Source organism: Oreochromis niloticus, linkage group LG5 (genome assembly GCF_001858045.2).
Source record: "Oreochromis niloticus isolate F11D_XX linkage group LG5, O_niloticus_UMD_NMBU, whole genome shotgun sequence".
NCBI lineage: Eukaryota > Metazoa > Chordata > Actinopteri > Cichliformes > Cichlidae > Oreochromis > Oreochromis niloticus.
In genome coordinates, this window is record NC_031970.2 from 5,170,002 (window position 1) to 5,184,432 (window position 14,431).

Here is a 14,431-nt window from a genome sequence, read left to right on the forward strand (position 1 = left end):
GTATGGTATCTTCATGTTGTGTTCATTTCACATTAAACAGTTTTGTGTTCCAAGTCAAAAGTGACCGTTCTATTAAGACTCATCATAAAAACTATAATAATAGATATTTTTCACTATTTGTTGTGTTTGATGTTTTTATCAACTGAAGTTCTTGAGAACATGACAATTTTTGAACTTGAATTTAAGGCATATAAACTCAGATTAATGAAACATACATGTATATTTTGACTATAAGAATTAATCAGTTGAAACATACTATACTATTTATCACAGACTACTTTAGGTCAAGGTTACCAATAACATTTGTTTTGAAACCATTTAAATTTTTTTTACACAGTTGTGTAAAATAATACATGTTCTGTTACCACTTAAAAGTGACCAGTGATATTGTATTTGTATATGGAGGAAGAATATCCCAAAATTACGCTTTCTTCTGATACAGCTCATGTTATCTTGTGTCCCTGAGACCAGACAGAACCACAAACTTCACTTGGCTCATTTCAGGAACACCATCTGCAGGTTTCCCAATATAAACCGGGATAGTCCAGGCATAACTTGTCCTGGCATCACATGTTGCCCACAATTTTATGCCATATTTAGACTGCTTGCTTGGCATATACTGTTTGTCCCTTAAAAAACTGACAGATGCTCATCCACTGTGACGTTGGGACTTGATATATAGATGAGTAGCTGGCATTCCTCACACACTTCTCCCAAAACTTTCTGATCACTGCCATTTTGTGTTAATGACAATGATCTGATCTTGTATCATGGTTGTCAAAGCAAATCACCCATAACAACATGTAAATTTTCAGGGGTGACATGGTGGTCCTAAGAATTGTCCATCCAGGCTCTGCATCCCATGAACTGCTGGTAGATTACTATCTGGACTTGTACACAACACTTAAAATCAAGTCATGAATGCTTTGATGTCTTTCTGGGATACCTCCTTCCATTTGTCTTTCTAAATCTGTTTCCCCTCAAAGTTGGTTGAGTTTAACACTATGGTACTTTAGCACTTGGTGTTCGCTCTCGCTCTCTGCGGTAGAGTATCACTTCCTGGGACGGTCTAGCCTTCAGATTTGTGTCACCGCTGTGTCGGTGGAGTTTAATTAACTCGGCCGTCTGCTCCTTGCTATCTAAAATATAACAGGACACTGGCGGAAAAAATTCTCGACCGTCTCACACTTCTGTTTAATCAGTTTTCTGTTTAACGTTTATTCAGCTGTGTGAAAATCCCGGAGGAACCCACCCGATGGATTAATAAAGTTTTAATCTAATAACTTTGATCTCAGCCAAACCGATTTACTCCAGAACAAATAAAACACAGAAAAAAGGCAAACAATTACATTTTTAAGTTATCTGAGTGACTTATATATCATGTTTAACCTGAGTAGCGAAAGAGCGGGGATCTGAAAACGATGAAGCCGGGAGTCCACTGCTCTCGCCGGCTGGAGTGACCATTGAACCCCCCGGCCTGCTATCGAGCGGGTGGGTAACAGACATCTCCGAAAACGTCGGCACACTTTTGCAAATATGCGATGTCTTGATAAACCAAGCAGGTATTTGTAATTTACACAGCTACTTTCTGGCCTTAAAATATGTTAAAAGTTTATTTTGTGACCCAGAAAGATTAATAAGAGTAATTTGAAAACTTAGTAGTGGCCGCCATTGTTGGCAGCTGAAATTTGGCTGGGCCGTGCTTTGAATTCTGGGATATGGTGGGCCACGAAGGACATACCCGATGTCACTACCCGATCCGTGCCGGAAACCCGATCGGTACCCCGCATGCGCGAAAGGTGTCTACTTCCGTATCATTCAAATATATTGAATGTCGCAATGTTGGCAAAGAGAGGAAGTGACGTAACATTCGCGCATGCGGGGTACCGATCGGGTTTCCGGTACGGATCGGGTAGCGACACCTGACCCATCCTTCAAATTCGGGGAAATGAAGGACACATTTGTCGGCGGCATTTGAAGGAGTCGACGAATTGGGACAGCCTTCATCGCCTGGCTGTGACGTAATCGGCCTTCAAATGCGGCCTCCGGAGGATGCAGCCGACGTTTTGGGACACAGCTTGTGTCTGTACTGTTTTGCTAGCTTAGCTGAGCTTGTAGCCAACTCGTTAGCTCCATGGCTACTTCACCTGTTCCTCCTGCACTTTCCTGCTCATTGTGTCAGATGTTTAGTTACTCCTCAGCCTCCTTCAGCAGTAATGATACTTGTAACAAATGTAACATATTTGCAGCTCTGGAGGCCAGGATTACTGAATTGGAGACTCGGCTTCGCACCTTTCATTCAGCCGTAGCTAGCCAGGCCCCTGTAGCTGGTGCAGCCGAAGATAGCGTAGGCCCCGCTAGCTGTTCCCCGGCAGACCCCAAGCAGTTGGTGAAAGAGGGTGGCTGGGTGACGGTGAGGAGGAAGCATAGTCTCAAACAGAAGCCCCGGGTACACCACCAACCTGTTCATGGGTCTAACCAACACACCCGCCGGGGGTCAAAGTCTGGTAATTGGTGATTCTGTTCACAGACTTTTTTTTTTTTTTTTTTTTTTTATTGTACAAGTTAACAAATACAGCGCATATCTTACAAATCAAAAAGAAATGTACAAGTATAAGTGGTTAAGAACAAAGCAGCCATCGAACAGAGTTCTGTTCACAGACATGTGAAGCTAGAGACACCGGCAACCAGTGTTGGGTAAGTTACTTTAAAAAAGTAATGAATTACTAATCAATATTGTATTTAAAATACTTATCTAATTACTGTGTCAGAAAAGTAACTTAATTACTCAATAAGTAATTTAACTAAATACTTTTTAAAATCCCTATAAACCTTGAGTGGACAAACTATAGAAATTAAACTCTTTAAATAATAAATAATTTTTTTTAAAGACGGAGACTCTACAGTGCGCAGCGGTAGCATCTCTTCCACAATGTAGCCTGCAATTATTTTCTTAAGCTCACCTTCAGATGCGTTCTGTGCTGCTGAAGTAAAATCAAGTTTTGCCTGCTTAGCAGGAGTTGCATCCATGGATGATGAACAAGGATCACTCAGAAGTGTTCGTCTATGCTCTCCTGTCAGGCGCTTCAGTAGATTACTCATGCTATTAACAGTGGCCGATAGTTTTTACATATTACTGTAATGTTCTTGTCTGCTTGTTTCAGAAAAGTGAAGAGACGGGAATATGTCCATTTCATAAAACAGCCACTCGCTTCAGCCGAGTCCGACATCTTCCACTTTAGAATACGACTATGCAGCAAACTGGCGCGAAATGACGTGCAGCTGCACTACAGCGATGTTAAAGCAGCAGTTTACTTCTTCGTTTAGAAGATAAATTATTGAAATTAAATAATGATATTCAGCGAGTTTAATTATTTTACAATGTAACGCAAGTACATTGTAAGTAACTGTAATTAAAATACCTAAAAATAAACAGTAATCAGTTACTCTACTTTTTCAGTGGAAAGGGATTTAATTACAGTAACGTGTTACACCCAACACTGCCGGCAACCATAGTCAATTGTTTTCCAGGGGCCAGAGCAGGCGACATTTAGGGGATTTAAAACTGCTGGCTAAGGGTTGAAGCGAGATCGGTCAACTGTAGACCAGACAACAAACGACGGAGGCCCAGAAGAGTGCAATCAAACGATGAGTTTATTGACAACGGAGAACAACCATCAGCATATGGCTTATTTGCTCTGACAGAAATACACTGAGTTCTGGTTTTATAGCATAGAGGATCACACCCCCACATACACGTCAATACAGGTCAAAAATACATTATGTCCAGTCATTGTTTACAGACAAGGGTACATCTTGTACATCTCTAATAACTATGAACAGACATATAACTTCTCTTTTTGATAACACCTTCCTTTTAAGGTAATAACTTCAAGCTTCAGGGCCTCTAAGGGCTAATAATGGACCCTCGTCCTCAATCACTAAGTAGACTGAATTGGCGCAGGTCTCAAATAAGAAGCAGAAGACACTTGGGCCTTCGCTCAGGCCTGCTACTAGATTTATGTGTATTGTAAGCATGCATGCAATTAACCTGCTATGTTCTCATCTTCCCTCAACATGTATCACCTGGACACTCTCACCAGTGAAGCTTAAAACCCTCTTGGATAGAACATCAACTCTAAACAAGCACAGTTATGCATTGTGTATAGAATGAACTCAACCTGTGAATAGAATGAATGTGATGACAAACATATTCAATGCAATATGAACCCTGTAAACAATATTACTGATAAAATAATACTGTAGAACATGTTATTAATGCATTTATCATAAGGCAGAGTATATGGCAGCAATAAAAGAATCTCTAAATCCCAACAGGGTAAACATAAATACAGTAAAATCATAATTCATGTCGGCAGTAATGACACCCGGTTACGCCAATCGAAGGTCACTAAAATCAATATTGAATCGGTGTGTAACTTTGCCAAAACAATGTCGGACTCTGTAGTTTTCTCTGGTCCCCTCCCCAATCAGACCAGGAGTGACATGTTTAGCTGCATGTTCTCCTTAAATTGCTGGCTGTCTGAGTGGTGTCCCAGAAACGATGTGGGCTTCATAGATAATTGGCAAACCTTCTGGAGGAAACCTGGTCTTATTAGGAGAGACGGCATCCATCCCACTTTGGATGGAGCAGCTCTCAGTTGGGACCAGGAAGCAGAGTTGCAGTCTTACACAACTCTCTGCAGCTTCTCTCCTCCTGCTACCCCCCCAAAAACCCATCTCCATTGAGACTGTGTCAGCTCCCAAACAGACAAAAAACAAACCAAAAACCAGCAATAAACAACTTAAACATAAAAAATCACAAAGAAAGAACAATACAGTATCCACATCTGAACCAAAGAGTAAAACAATGAAATGTGGATTATTAAATATTAGGTCTCTCTCCTCCAAGTCTCTGTTAGTACATGACTTAATAATTGATCAACAAATCGATTTACTCTGCCTTACAGAAACCTGGTTGCAGCAGGATGATTATATACGTTTAAATCAATCAACAGTCATTCTAACTACCAGAAATCTCGAAGCACAGGCCGAGGGGGCGGTGTGGCAGCAATTTTTCACACCAGCCTATTAATTAACAAAAGACCAAGAGAGACTTTTAATTCATTTGAAAGCCTGATGCTTAACCTTGTCCACCCCAGCTGTAAAACTCAGAAACCAGTCTTACTTGTTATCATCTATCGTCCACTATCGTCCGTAGACTTTATCACACTAGATGTCTTTCTGAAAGCGCTGTAACTAAGTTTAAGAATATAATCCACCCACTGTTATCATCTTCAATGCTCCTAGAGCAGAGCAGCTATCTGAACACTACTCCAACAGAGGTCGATTATCTTGTTAATAATTTTACCTCCTCTCTACGTACGACTCTGGATACTGTAGCTCCTGTGAAAACTAAGGTCTCAAATCCGAAGTACCTGACTCCGTGGTATAATTCTCAAACACGTAGCCTAAAGCAGATAACTCGTAAGCTGGAGAGGAAATGGCGTGTCACAAATTTAGAGGATCATCATTTAGCCTGGAGAAATAGTTTGCTGCTTTATAAGAAAGCCCTCCATAAAGCCAGAACATCTTACTATTCGTCACTGATTGAAGAAAATAAGAACAACCCCAGGTTTCTCTTCAGCACTGTAGCCAGGCTGACAAAAAGTCAGAGCTCTACTGAGCCAACAATCCCTTTAACATTAACTAGTAATGACTTCATGAACTTCTTCACAAATAAAATTTTTATCATTAGAGAAAAAATTACCAATAATCATCCCACAGATGTAACATTATCTACAGCTACTTTTAGTACCATCAATGTTAAGTTAGACTCTTTTTCTCCAATTGATCTTTCTGAGTTAACTTCAATAATTACTTCCTCCAAACCATCAACGTGTCTTTTAGACCCCATTCCTACAAAACTGCTCAAAGAAGTCCTGCCATTAATTAATTCTTCGATCTTAAATATGATCAACCTATCTCTAATAATCAGCTATGTACCACAGGCCTTCAAGGTGGCTGTAGTTAAACCTTTACTTAAAAAGCATCTCTAGACCCAGCTGTCTTAGCTAATTATAGGCCAATCTCCAACCTTCCTTTCATATCAAACATCCTTGAAAGAGTAGTTGTCAAACAGCTAACAGATCATCTGCAGAGGAATGGCTTATTTGAAGAGTTTCAGTCAGGTTTCAGAGCTCATCACAGCACAGAAACAGCTTTCGTGAAGGTTACAAATGATCTTCTTATGGCCTCTGACAGTGGACTCATCTCAGTGCTAGGACCAATTCTGTTTACATTATACATGCTTCCCTTAGGCAACATCATTAGAAGACATAGCATACATTTAGACTGCTATGCAGATGACACGCAGCTCTATCTATCCATGAAGCCAGGTAACACACACCAATTAGTTAAACTGCAGGAATGTCTTAAAGACATAAAGACCTGAATGGCCGCTAACTTTCTGCTTCTTAATTCAGATCAAACTGAGGTTATTGTACTCGGCCCTGAAAATCTTAGAAATATGGTATCTAAGCAGATTCTTACTCTGGATGGCATTACCTTGGCCTCCAGTAACACTGTGAGGAACCTTGGAGTCATTCTTGACCAGGACATGTCCTTCAATGCACATATTAAACAAATATGTAAGACTGCTTTCTTCCATTTGTGCAACATCTCTAAAATTAGAAATATCCTGTCTCAGAGTGATGCTGAAAAACTAGTTCATGCATTTATTACTTCCAGGCTGGACTACTGTAATTCATATTATCAGGATGTCCTAAAAACTCCACGAAAAGCCTTCAGTTAATCCAAAATGCTGCAGCAAGAGTCCTGACAGGGACTAGAAAGAGAGAGCAGATTTATCCTGTTTTGGCTTCCCTTCTTTGGCTTCCTGTTAAATCCAGAATTGAATTCAAAATCCTGCTCCTCACATACAAGGTCTTAAATAATCAGGCCCCATCTTATCTTAATGACCTTGTAGTACCATATCACCCTATTAGAGCACTTCGCTCTTGCACTGCAGGCCTACTTGTTGTTCCTAGAGTATTTAAAAGTAGAATGGGAGGCAGAGCCTTCAGTTTTCAGGCCCCTCTTCTGTGGAACCAGCTTCCAGTTTGGATTCGGGAGACAGACACTATCTCTACTTTCAAGATTAGGCTTCAAACTTTCCTTTTTGCTAAAGCATATAGTTAGGGCTGGACCAGGTGACCCTGAATCCTCCTTTAGTTATGCTGCAATAGACGTAGGCTGCCGGGGATTCCCATGATGCATTGAGTTTTTCCCTTCCAGTCACCTTTCTCACTCACTATGTGTTAATAGACCTCTCTGCATCGAATCATATCTGTTATTAATCTCTGTCTCTCTTCCACAGCATGTCTTTTATCCTGTCTTCCTTCTCTCACCCCAAACGGTCGCAGCAGATGGCCCCGCCCCTCCCTGAGCCTGGTTCTACCGGAGGTTTCTTCCTGTTAAAAGGGAGTTTTTCCTTCCCACTGTCGCCAAAGTGCTTGCTCATAGGGGGTCATATGATTGTTGGGTTTTTCTCTGTATCTATGAAGCGCCTTGAGGTGACTTTTGTTGTGATTTGGCGCTATATAAATAAAATTGAATTGAATTGAATTTCAAAGTTGATTTCCTATTACATGAAACAAAGGTTGCCTTAAAAATGATTACTTAAACCTCGCTCCACAAATCTTCCACAATAATAATCAAACTTTTTCCTGCATTGATGCTATATTATATGATGCTGTATAAAAAAATGTTTTGTTTTATGTGGCTATTTAGTATTTACCCACTTATTTCCCCACTAAGCGCATTAGGAGGAAATGAAAAAAATATTTAAAAATGGCTAGAGGAACAAATTCATATGTTACAGATTACCACTGTGCATTTTAATCTTGTTTAAACAGTTTGCTTGCTTAATAGCTATTAATTTTATCCTGATTATTATACAAAATAAGTTATGTAAAATGTTAACTTACTGAGGTTTGAATTTCAGACTTTCGATAACTTTTTGATAATCAGATCGTTTTCCTGTTACATTTAGTCATCTTTCGTAGACCACAGGAAGCAACATCTGTCAGTCTTATCACCAGATCAACACATCGTAGACATCTGATCTCTTCTTGGTTTCTATACCTTTATGTTTTTCTGTGCTGGGGTCTATGACCACATCCTCTAGTGCATTTTCTCAGTCTATATGCAGATATTAGTATCTACTTCTCTTTGCTGATAGATATTATTTCAATAAATCAAACGAATCTAAAGTATAAGTCAAATTCATCATGGTTACCAAATATTTTAAAAAATTGTAAAAACTATGTCTTTAACTTGTAATCTGTGATATGCTGTAATCGTGTTTTGTTTGAATACTTCTCTTTTACACATATTAGCTTCTTAACAAAGCAAATTAAGAAAGTCTCACATACACATTTATACATACAGCCTCAAGTTGATGAGTGTTTTAAACTGATAAATCATCAACTGTGTAAGCAGCACATTTCAGTTTGAAATAAAACTGGGCATAAAGATAACCGATACATTCTTATTACTAGTGCCTTATAAATTCTACATGGGAGAAAGATAAAAAAAATAAATAAAAAAGATGTCTGATTTGACTGCTGTTACTTACATGGTTTGTATTACACTGCTAATTGCTGTCTGTCTAGTAGAACTGTTAAATGAAAGCTGTTTCTTCAAAGTCAGTGTGAATAAACTTTTGCTTTTAGCCTCACAACCACTGTGGATGCACTGAGGAATAAAAAAAACTAGAACAGATGTAGGTGATGAACTAGGTTGGTGTAAATTCAAAGTAAAGTAACATTTTTATTTTATTTTTTTTAAGTAGCACCTATCAAGATGAATATCAAAAATGCTTCACAACAAAAATGTTAAAACATTCAAACAAATAGTTTCTAAAAGCAAGTTTAAAAAGAGGAGTTTTTAGCTGCTTTTTGAAAGAGACCACCAATTTCACAGATCTCAGGCTCAGGGAGAGAGACTTCCAGAGTCTGGAGGCCGCTGTCAAAAAAAACTCCGTCTCCTTTAGTTTTCAGCCGGCAGGCCCTGATCACATGACCTCAGGGGCCTGCTGTGGTCAGATGGATGTAAATTTTCTCTGATGTAAGTTTCTTCTTCTCCATGCAGAGCTCCAAAAGTTAAAACTAGACTAGACAGGTTAGACACACATTAGATAACTGTGGCCAGTTTTCTGGTCCCACCTTTGATTCATCAGCATGCTATTCTGAACTCATTTGAAATCACATAGCAAATTTAAAGCTAATTTATACAGGTGAATGCCTCTCTATTATTTTAAACCCACCATGTATTAGTGCTGCTCTGCCACCAACACAAGGCTCTCATTGCTGTAACCCGAAGTTACATTTGTCATATCTGATGGATTTTGTGGTATCGCTCATTTTTGACAAATACTATATCAGATTTGAAATTGAAAATATAAACTAAATAATCTATTGTTGATCAAAGCTTTTTAAAAAGAAGCATTTTTTTCAGAACTTTTTTGGATCTCTCTCTCTGGCTATAGTTAAACCACAGGAACCACAGTTTCCAGTGTTCTCACAGTCACACTGAAACAAATGCTTTACTATTTGTTTTTTTCATTTCAAACAGGAAACGGCCAAAGATTTAACACACATTTGTCATTCTGTCCACCAAACATGAAAAAGAGACTTTTGGTCTAACAGGATCAGTCCATCCATCCATTTTCTTTACTGTGTATGCAAGCAGGGTTTCAGCAGCCTGGAGCATGTCTCACCTAATATTGTGTGAGAGGCAGAGGTACACCCTCAACAGGCTGCCAGTGCATCAAAACATGGTGTGTTTCTGTGATGTAGGGTCTGTAACTTACAATATAAAGGATATTGAGGCAACTGTTGTTGTAATTTGGTGCTGTATGAATACAATTTAGTTAAACTAAATTTAATGATGCACTGGTAACCAGTGAAAAGTCTCTCACAGAGGTAAAACATGGAGACCACAAGCCACGTGAGAGTTGCCAGTTTACAGTCACAAATTACTCGACATGGATGTCTTAAAATTAAAAGTAGGTGAAATAAAACTGAGCACAGAAAAGCCCCAGAAGATTCTCACGGTGACATGACTGTGTTAACCACTGCAGCACCGGCTCACAGGAAATTTCTGTGCAAACCAAACATCAGATATGAATGTGCTACAAAAACAAGTTGGGTGAAACCAAACTAACTGAAAAAATGACACATGATTTGAAAGTAGCTTCATTATTTTTTATTTCAAATTTAAGAGCAAGCAGGAATATCTTTGCAATACAGGAGAGATATCTTAAGCTATTTTACATTTATCCTGCAGTTCACATACAGTATTATAATGCCAGATATTGCAGATTGCACATTGTTACAGTGTATACTTAGCATTGCTTTTTATTGAGAATGTTTTTGATCCAGGAAAGGTGCGTTGATATATCTGTATAGACGTTGGGCCAATTTGGGTATTTACAATTTCCATCTATGTTGAAAGACACAACACCAACTGCTGTTCTATTGCACACCAGAGGGCCACCAGAATCACCCTGTAAGGGGGAAGAAGCTTGTTTTATTTATCTTCTATTTAATACTAGAAGTTAAGTGATAATTTCTTTAAAAGAACAGAGGACATACCTGGCAGAATCCATTCTCTGTGTCATATCCTCCTGCACAGATAACACCTTCTGGAAGTTTGCCTTTAAATATTTTCGTACAGGTTTTAAGGGCAATAAGAGGCACATCTACCCATCTCAGCACATCAACAGCTTTGACACTGGTTTCTGTGGAACCCCATCCAGCCACCTGACACTTTACATTGTCTTTTGCTTTAATCTCCGTCCTTGCCAGTTGTATCGGTTTCACTTTCTTGTCCAGTTGAAGTTTCCTCGAGAGCTAGAAGAAGCAAAAAAGGAAAAAAAATAAAAAGACTGATAGAAACTAACTCTGTACATTTCTGATCTTATATCAAGTCTTTGGTGAAGTACCAAGTGGAGTTGTTAACAGCAGTGATGCAGTTGATCTGTTTTTGATTGTGACTGTAATGATTCACATTCAAAGATATTTACTTACTTTGAGGAGCATGATGTCATTACCAGACTGAGCTTTGTCATATTGTGGGTGCTTGCATGTCTTTACACTGTATCTCATTTTTTTCCTTTTAACCTTCTTCAGATTGTGGGTTCCAATTACGACCTCCATAGGAGAACTGAGCGAGTGAATAATAAGTAGGTGTTAGCTGGGTTTTTTTGAGGAAAAACAAATAAAAGTACACAGGTTGTTCACTTACTTTTTGTAACAATGTGCAGCCGTGAGCACAAAGTCTTCACTGACAAGAAATCCTCCACATACGTGTTTTCCATCGATCTGCACAGAGGCCATATACTGCATTGAGTTCTGTGGGACATTTTTGCCATTTATGATTTCACTTCCATGCCCTGCAAGAGTGAGAGGAAAAAAGTTAATGTGGGATGTTTTCAATAGATAAGTAATTACATTTTGTAATCTTACCATTTTGTCCAAGACATGTTAGAAGATAGAGAAACATAAGATCGTGCACAGCATGCATCATCTTTTCAGCCTATCGTCTTTGAGGTGTTGAGTCAGACCCTTATATTCAGACTGTGGTTTTCATCTGCTTGCCCTTGACTTCTTACTTATATCGTTTCTGCATGAGTGCAACCTTTAAAAGGATCGCTATGATGAGCCTGTGCGGTCAGTCAAACTGTGAGGCATCACAGACCATACTAATGTTTCAGTAAATACAACACCTGTGGTTGTGCTACCTGGAAATAGCATGACATTTTTTTGCCTCCCATTTTTTTGCCTCCTACATCTATCGAGTGTTTTTCGTTTAAATGCCTCTCAAGGCTCTCAAAATGAAAAACTTAAACCCTTAGCCTGTTTGTGGGATGCTGTCATGGCAAAGTTAAACCCAATGCTAGATGAGTAGATGATGAGTAAGAAAAACCACACATACAAGCTTCAGGTTTGACTCTTTGTCCTCTTGCAGTTTCTTGCAGCTTCTGTTCTGATAAAATGCTTAAAGTCATTGAGTCAGTCAACAATATAAACAAACAACAATGCTTATTTATTTCAGTAAGTAATCTGCATGTTGAAAAGGGGAATGAGGCAATGATCTTACTGGCTGTTGGTTCGAAGACTTTCTTGTTTATGAAATGTGAAAATGAAGTCAGGTATTTGTAAATAATTTTCAGATAATAAGAACACATAAGGAAGTTGGAATACTGTGGAATAGAGTAATATATGATGCATGAAAGTAGCATTTACCAAAATACTTGCAAAAGAATTGCAGTCAAACGTTCTTAACCAGTCTGTTATTAATATGTACATTTGGACATTTTTTATGTTTATAGGGATTTTTTTTTAAATCAGCGTAACTATCTACATGTTCAGTAAGCTCATTTGTCTTTTAAAGCAATGTAAAAAAAAATGTGCAATGTCCTTTTGTTTATTTCTTTTGTGTGCTTTTTGGACAAAACACAGGAAACAAAAGCTAAATTAATAAGTGTGTAACTGGAAACATGACAAAAGGTGAGAGCAGCATTTAAAATGAAGCCCTGAACAAACACAACCACACAGAATGACTCAGCATGATCATAATCAGATCACAATCTGATTGGTGTTTTCTGATAAGTGAGGCTGTGGAAATAAGAACTTCTGCTGTCAAAGGGGGTGGGCATTTAGAGGTTTTGCTATTGACGGTTCTCTCTTGTTTTCTCTGTTCATGCATACCACCAAATATGTAGCCACATCAAATGAATTTAAGGTGGCTGTGAAGGACGTTTAAAAAAAACAGAACAAAGAAATGTTCTGTGGTGCAGAGCGCCGTGATGCAACACTTAAACCAAATCTAAACCACAGTTTCCAGCAGCAGAGTTAAGGGTTTGTCATGAGCATGTCTGTATCCTCTCAACACAGCCTGGAGCTTGTCAAACTTAGAGTCTAGCATGTTTCTTAGGGTTTTTGCACAGATGCATTGTCGATACACCTTTGGCCTCATGAAAAACTGTCAGGAAACCAGGGTGCTAAACACAGACAGCATTAAAAGCAGATGTAACCACCACAATTTTCTGAAATCTTGTTTTGACATTTCAAGATTATACCGTTAGAAAAAAAATTTAGGTCTGCTCAACTTGTCAGTCACAAGTCATTAGCCAATTAGCCATGACTAAATTTATAAAATAAATGTAATGTTTTATTCAGTGTGACCACAGAGAAGTGACTGAGCCCATCAGCTCAACAGGAAAGTGTCGGGTACTTCTGTGTGGCAGGCATTATCTAAAGGACTGAGCTTTAAGGCTGTTACTTAGAAACTCAAAAATCAATCCAAGGCGCTCACCTGCAGAGGCCAACAGTGAGATCAAGTAATCCGGAGGCCAACCAGTTGGCCAGTGACTGAAATAGAGGAACTCTGGAGGCTGGCGTTGGGAAAAGAATTAGGACTCTTCTGGAGACTGGTGAAGAAGTGGGAGGAGACAATGGTTTGACAGAGGGCTGGCATCAGCAGTAACGGTGACCTTCTGGAGGCAAGCTGGAGGTGAACGAAACCTCACAGGTGGCAGGATGCGACACCAGCCGTGGTGACAGTGACTGAATCACTCTGGACAGACAAACTGACAGGGTTGGAGGCCAGGAACTAAGCTGGAGTCCTACCTTTAGCCAGGCAGAAGGCCGGCAACGTTGAGGGTTGGGGCAACCTCCTAGAAGACAGCAGCAACATCAAAATCGATGGGACTTTATTTTTTCCCGCCTGTAAGCTACTTAGATCGTTAATAAACTGTGTTTAGCTTACAAACTGTTACATATGTTTTATTTATTCTATCTGTGCTTTGAAATCAGTTCAAATCTGTGCATTTGTGGAAACAGAGCTAACATAAGCAAGTATCCAAGTAACCTTATGTAACTGATGTGATCATGTTAACAAATAATCATCATGTTAACTTTGGCCAAAATGTGTGACACAGAGGAGTTAGAGTGGCATATGAAAAGGTCAGCCGGTCGTCCTGTGCTTCCTTTTCTCTTTCTTCTCATCTCTCACCTGCTCACAGTAAATGGTTGGCCCTCCCTGATCCAGGATCTGCTGCAAGTTTCTTGTTAAAAGTGTTTTTCCTTCCCACTGTCACCAGGTGCTTGCTGACAGAGGATTGTTTCATTGTTTAGGTGTCTTTTCTTGTAAAGGTTCAGGGCTTTTGCATTCCAATATCCTGGTTGACCGAACATACAAACTTTACCCAGTTGTTCTGCTAACTCACCACGTTAATTTTCCATTGATGCTTTAATTTCACTTTCAGATACTACAAACCTTTTTTCTGTGAATTTTAGGTGTTTTCTTCATGTAGTATTTCTGCTTTCACAAAAGGTGCAGTTCTAAAAACATTCCTCCAGCA

General features: G+C 39.1%; 1 protein-coding gene across 1 annotated transcript; it reads right to left on the reverse strand.

Annotated features, from left to right (window-relative positions):
- Positions 1-10,254: 10,254 nt before the first annotated feature.
- On the reverse strand, positions 10,255-11,653 carry LOC100534529 (granzyme-1). The gene is made up of 5 exons (NM_001279442.2): positions 11,532-11,653; positions 11,311-11,458; positions 11,094-11,229; positions 10,659-10,916; positions 10,255-10,570 (listed from the first exon to the last, which is right to left on the reverse strand). The coding sequence occupies exons 1-5, from the start codon at positions 11,590-11,592 to the stop codon at positions 10,409-10,411; spliced, it is 765 nt and encodes a 254-aa protein (NP_001266371.2). The 5' UTR covers positions 11,593-11,653; the 3' UTR covers positions 10,255-10,408.
- Between the last annotated feature and the right edge of the window lie 2,778 nt (positions 11,654-14,431).

Bases quoted from the DNA above. Each gene is read 5' to 3' on its own strand.
- LOC100534529 (NM_001279442.2), bottom strand. From the start codon at position 11,592: ATGATGCATGCTGTGCACGATCTTATGTTTCTCTATCTTCTAACATGT. The intron at 11,230-11,310 runs GTAAGTGAACAA...TCACTCGCTCAG, and splicing joins GCTGCACATTGTTACAAAAA to TTCTCCTATGGAGGTCGTAA. The intron at 10,917-11,093 runs GTAAGTAAATAT...TGCTTCTTCTAG, and splicing joins ATGACATCATGCTCCTCAAA to CTCTCGAGGAAACTTCAACT.